At 35.6% G+C, this 6155-nt stretch overlaps 1 protein-coding gene across 1 annotated transcript; it reads left to right on the plus strand.

Annotated features, from left to right (window-relative positions):
• Nucleotides 1–319: 319 nt before the first annotated feature.
• LOC127241442 (uncharacterized) lies at nucleotides 320–3000 on the plus strand. The gene is made up of 2 exons (XM_051260494.1): nucleotides 320–825; nucleotides 1468–3000. Exons 1-2 carry the CDS (start codon nucleotides 718–720, stop codon nucleotides 2563–2565), a joined length of 1206 nt encoding a protein of 401 aa, XP_051116451.1. The 5' UTR covers nucleotides 320–717; the 3' UTR covers nucleotides 2566–3000.
• Nucleotides 3001–6155: the final 3155 nt, after the last annotated feature.

A 6155-nucleotide genomic window follows, 5' to 3' on the forward strand; every position in this document is an offset into this window, starting at 1 on the left:
ATAACTGAAAAAAATAAAATACCATAAACATACATAAGAAAATGAAAATAAAAAGGAAAGGATCAAAAAGAGACGACACGCGATGAAGTGTTTCGTGAGCAAGTCAATTGACGCGTTAGTGAGACCGAGCCCAAGCGAAGAAACCTGAAATGACTAAAGTGCCAGCAATCAAATGAGAATCATCGGAATCAATGAAGGGGCGTTTCAGTAAAATCGAGTCTGATATTCCCAACTTTTCAAATATTTATTTATTATTATTTATATATCGGGGCATGGAATGGAATTGAAGAAGGAGAAGGAGAGAGGTAGGCGACAAGACAAACGGCTTTCTTGTAATCCTTACAACTGCCAATCTGCCATTCATTCATTCGCCAGAGCGGCTCCAACACACACCCACCCACCCACCCGCACATTCACATAATTTCTCTTCTTCTCTCTACCATTTCTTCTCATTTCTGCAATTTTTTTGGTTTCTATTTTTTCAATTCTTTCGATAGGGTTTTGGAGTAAAAAGTTGCGAAATTAGGGCAGGGTGTTTGCGGCTCTTGATTTTGCTGTCGTCTTTTGGATGCGGCGCTCCATCTGAGACCTAGTCGCCTGAATTTTCAAAAGTTTCCGGGAGATCTCCGCTTGGGTTTTGATCTGATTTTGGTGGGTTTACATTTCCCGATCTCGAGATTAGGTGATCGATTGAAGCCGGCGAGAGTTGTGCTCGTTATGTGCAGCGTATCGAGATATTGTGAGAAGGTATATGCGATGGCGGAAGGGGGATCTCATTATTGTTCCAAAAAAACTGATGACATATGCGGCGGCGCCTGTGACGAGGTAAATTAGGTTTTTGTGTCGTTTACATATGGACGAATCGAACTTTTTTTTTTTTTTTGCCTTTTCTGATATCTGGCTCAGATTTTATTTTTGATTTCCTGACTGAGATACTGTTTTCATATTCTGTTTCAGATAATTTTATGCTTGTGCTAAATACAAATCAAAATAGTTCAAATTCTGTGGTTTGAGCTCTTGGGAAAAAGTGTTTATTCGTTGAATAAAGAGTCACGAACACATCGCTTCTTTTTGCTTCAATTTTGAAACCACACAATGGATCAAGTCTCAAACCTTGTGGTTTTTTATGAGGAAGAAATCAATGAGACTTTAGATTTTAGATCCTGTAAACTATAGCTGTAACTGTGAGCCCTGATTCAGTTTGTGCCTGTATTTTTACATTTGAGTGCTTGGCTGTACAGAAAGGTTCATATGTTTGGATGAGTGATTCTGTTGCTCAAAGCCTTGAGTTGTTGCCTGTTTTAACGCCATTGAAATAGAGCTGAGTGCTTTTATTTTTATGTCTCTTGTGAGCTATACAATCAATGCGTAATAAGGTTCTGTTCTGTTGAGTTGTGGTGTATCGATCGATATGGGTCGATTGTTCCGGTCAGATTTGTAATCTGTTTTGGTGTTTTTAATCTGCAGGAATCGGGGCGGGCCTTGAGTATGTCAAGATTGAAATGTATTCTGCGGGGACTGGACATTAGAGCTTGCCTCTTTCTGTTCATGTTGATTCCAACGAGTCTTTTTGTTGTATACGTTCACGGCCAAAAGATCACATACTTTTTGCGGCCGCTATGGGAGTCTCCGCCCAAGCCCTTCCACGAAATACCTCATTATTATCACGAGAATGTCTCGATGGAGAATCTGTGCAAGCTCCATGGTTGGGGGATACGTGAATACCCGAGGCGTGTTTTTGATGCAGTGTTGTTCAGCAACGAGGTTGACATTCTTAAGATACGATGGAAAGAGTTGTACCCATATGTCTCGGAGTTTGTCCTTCTTGAGTCAAACTCAACATTTACTGGGCTGGCGAAACCTTTTGTATTTTCAACTGTTCGGGACCAATTCAAGTATCTTGAGCCACGATTGACTTATGGCCAAGTTCCGGGGAGATTTAGGAAGGGAGAGAATCCGTTTGTTGAGGAAGCATATCAGAGGCTTGCACTTGATTATCTACTCAAACAAGCTGGTATTCAGGACGATGATCTTTTATTAATGTCAGATGTTGATGAGATCCCGAGCAGACACACTATCAATCTTTTACGGTGGTGCGATGGCATCCCTCCAATCCTCCACCTCCGTTTGAGAAACTATCTGTATTCTTTTGAGTTTCTTGTCGACAACAACAGCTGGAGGGCTTCTGTTCATGTATATCAAGGTGGAAAGACAAGATACGCCCACTACAGGCAGTCTGATGAAATCTTGGCGGATGCTGGGTGGCACTGTAGCTTTTGCTTCAGACGAATTAGCGAGTTTGTATTCAAAATGAAGGCTTACAGCCACTTTGATCGGGTTAGGTTTTCCCATTTCCTGAATCCGAAAAGGATCCAAAGAGTGATTTGCAGAGGGGCCGACTTGTTTGATATGCTTCCGGAAGAGTACACCTTCAAGGAAATAATTGGAAAAATGGGACCCATTCCACATTCGTATTCGGCTGTCCATCTTCCTGCTTATCTTCTGGAGAAGGCAGAGGATTTTAGATTTCTGTTGCCGGGGAATTGCTTGAGGGAGAGTGGGTGAGGCCTATATAGATATATATATATACATATATATATATCATCTATATATATAGTGTCTGTGATTCGCATGTATAGGTTGAAGCCAGGTTTGGCTCCCGGGAATGGAAAGGATTTCCTTGACGAACGGCGCTGTGATGCTTTTAGAACAGCGTTTGCTTGCTTGCTTGCTGCATGTCCGATGGCGATGGAGATGGCGATGCTAAGTTGAGGTCTTTATTTATTATTATATCTATATATCTATAATCTATGTATCATTCTTTGTGTTCTTTTGGACAAGTTTTAAGAAGAGGAGATTGGAGATGTTGGATTTGTTCTCTACTTAGGTTGGACATGGTAGCGAGTGAGTGAGTTTTGTACATAAGAAACAAACAGCTGGGGTTGTTATTGTTATTAACCTCTCTCTCTCATTTTGTCATATGCTTCTCCTGTTCCTGCTTGTTCTCTCCTCTTTATAAAGCACTTTCTATCTAATTCTAACTATAAGGGTAATCAATCAATGAACCAATCCATCATCGCACATGGCTGCAAGCTGTGTTTATGGATTAAATTTATCTGGGAAGCAGACATCTGGACAGGTGGTTCGTTCCTTAAAAGTCAAATGAAGAATCAGATTCTGTTTGCAGAGAGAAAGAAGGAAGGGTATATTTGTTGTATGAATGAATATCCAAAGATATATATAATTCAGATAGACAGATCATGATCATGATTAGGAAGAAAGAAAGCACAGCAGTAAGCATGGTTTAGTATATAGCATAGTAAGAGAGTGGGCGGGGGAGTATCCTATCCTATCCTATCCTCGTAAAAAATAATGGAATTTTAGTGGAACTGGAACACCACCACCACGCCATCCATGGGTCACGTGCAGGCAGGCATCGATGCTCCTTCACTTTCCTAAAGAAAAAGATGAGATGCAATCCAATCCAATCCTCAATTACACGCGTGGAGTAATTTTTCATGATTCCATCTTCATACCATGTCATGTCTGTCGGAGCTCATACAATAAAAGTATGTTTCGATTCTTAAACCAAGCTAACTGTTATCTATCTATCATTCAATTGCAAGTCGGTTTCCAAATAAAAACATCTCCTTCACGACTTGTATTAATTAATTTTTAACTTATGTAGAATTAGGGCTGGCAATTCCCTATTAAAAATCGTGTTGGGTCGGACCGCCCGATTTTCAATCGGACTTGAAAAGGCCGGCACAGCAAGGCCCAGTTTGCTGGCCTGCTTTTTTTTTTTTTTTAATTATTTTGTTCGTTTTTTAGTTTTGAATTAATTTAGAATTGAATATATTTTAATAATACAATTCCCCGAACCAAATATATACAAGTCAAGACTTGTGTTGTTGGTTCAGCCCGGTTTATTAGCGTAACTAGTCCGAAAATTTTTCGGACCCAATCAAGATTTTTTCGTACTGTGCTCAGACCGGACTTTCGAGCCGTGCTTATTTTTGCCTTCGGACCTATTTTTGGAGGTTCAAGCACAGTTTTTTCATGCCGTGCTTGGACCGGACTTTCGGGCCGTGCCTGACCCGGCATGCTAATGAACCGGGCCTTGCCTGGGCCATAAAGAATGGGCCGTGTCTGGCCTGGCCCGATTTTTTAAAATTAATATTTAATCTATATATATAATAACTAATAAAAAACAACAAAAATGTAGACATAACTTGATGGTAAAGGGTATAAGTTGTTTTTATAAGGTTGTAAGTTCAGTTTTTAATTAGATATATGCTCGGGCCTAGTTGTTCAGGCCCGTTTTAAAATTGGGCCGTGACTGTACGGCCCACTTTAAAATCGGGTCGGGCAGTCCAGAACAAAAACAACCGAACTTGTCCGAATTGCCACCCCTATATGTGAATTCACTACTATGCTGAATTTTTATGTATCGTTTAATCGATATAAATTTTAATAGTATAATTTATATTAAGTAAGGGTAGTTTAAGAATTAAAAATAAAATTGATTTAATGACATTTAAATTAAGGGAATTAATCATATTAAATAGGTATATTATATTTGAAAATAAAAATCTATTCAAAATATATAAATATTATTAATTAATTATTAAATTTATATATTCGTAATGAAATGATGTCGTAAATAATATGATGTTTTATATTAATATATATAATGTATACTTCCTTAGTCCGGTAAAATTATACCTATTTTCTTTATAATTTATAAAGAAAATAGGTATAATTTTGGGGGACGAATGAAGTATTATTTATGAAATGAATTTAAGATTTTTATTTCCTAATATATTAATATTGTCAATTAAACAAATTTAGTTATAATTAATGGAATTATTTTGAAACAAATAAGTTTTCAAAATTTATATACATATATATTTTTCTTTCTTAATTTATTAGTCAATTTTTTTATTCCCCCCCCCCCCAAAAAAAAAATATTTGTCTCCCCCTTTGATTTTGTCCGTCATCCTCTTCCCAATCAAAGATTGTTGCCGGTTTTTTTGTCACCACGAAATTGAAGATCGGCCTCTACTATCCACTATGTTTATATCTGCGTTGCATTCCGATATATACTTCATTTGCACCTGCATTGCAGTTGAATTTGTAATAAGTGAATCCAAAAAATACCCAAAGACGATATTGAAACTGAAGGAGAAGAACCACCTTCATCTAGTTTCACTTGTGTCTAAAAAATGGTCAATTTAAACAACGAGAAACTATTTTAGTTAGATGGTGATATGTTGAGGTATTTTATACAGGATACTTGTTTTAAAAGCTTGTTGGTTGTTAATCATTTGCTATTAATTTTAATTTTTTTTTCAGATTTAAAGAGATTGGGATGTTAATTGTGATTGTTTCGTATTTTCAGAGGGAGGGAAATAAATAGTGAATTACAAGAATTCTACTAGGGTGTATAGATGTATAAAAATTATATTCAAAATATATACGTAATGAAATGATGTTTCTATTTGTCATAATTAATGTATATAGTATAAAAATATGATTTGTTATACTGATGTATATGTGCATTTTTTTTGTACATATTTGAATTGGTTATTTTTAATATTTAGATGTGTGTATAAAATTAAAAACGGTTGAACTACAAAATTATAGTTAAATTGTGCCGTACATTTCCTATGCGTCTTGTGTCTTTTCCTCATTATTGCAGCATGTGGTAAAACAATGATGTTCTCTGAGTAATGTGTGATGTTATTAAAGTTAAATGTTTTACTTTTAAGACAGAAAACTAAATATATTGTATCTATTCGAGATTAATTTTCAACCTCTTCTATATTTGTGTATAGACTGCAATGTATAATATGATATTTGTAATATTACAATATGATATATATATATATATAATATCAAAATCATGCCATTCACTCAAACTACTGAAAAATATATTGATTTTATTTGTATAAAATATTTCATAACAATAAAATTATTCGATTTCTTGGATTTAGAATTTTGAGATAATAAATATGTTTAACTAAATTAGGTTCTTCAATTAATGATCATAATTTATGATAATAACTTGAGTACATTAGCATTGCCTAAACTATGAACCAAATTAATGGAATTATAATTAATTAATTGAATTAAAATATGAATATATTAATTTA

This window comes from Andrographis paniculata, unplaced genomic scaffold (assembly GCF_009805555.1).
Source record: "Andrographis paniculata isolate CXL003 unplaced genomic scaffold, ASM980555v1 Contig82END, whole genome shotgun sequence".
NCBI classification, from domain to species: domain Eukaryota; kingdom Viridiplantae; phylum Streptophyta; class Magnoliopsida; order Lamiales; family Acanthaceae; genus Andrographis; species Andrographis paniculata.

Bases quoted from the DNA above. Each gene is read 5' to 3' on its own strand.
- LOC127241442 (XM_051260494.1), top strand. From the start codon at position 718: ATGTGCAGCGTATCGAGATATTGTGAGAAGGTATATGCGATGGCGGAA. The intron at 826-1,467 runs GTAAATTAGGTT...TTTAATCTGCAG, and splicing joins GCGGCGGCGCCTGTGACGAG to GAATCGGGGCGGGCCTTGAG.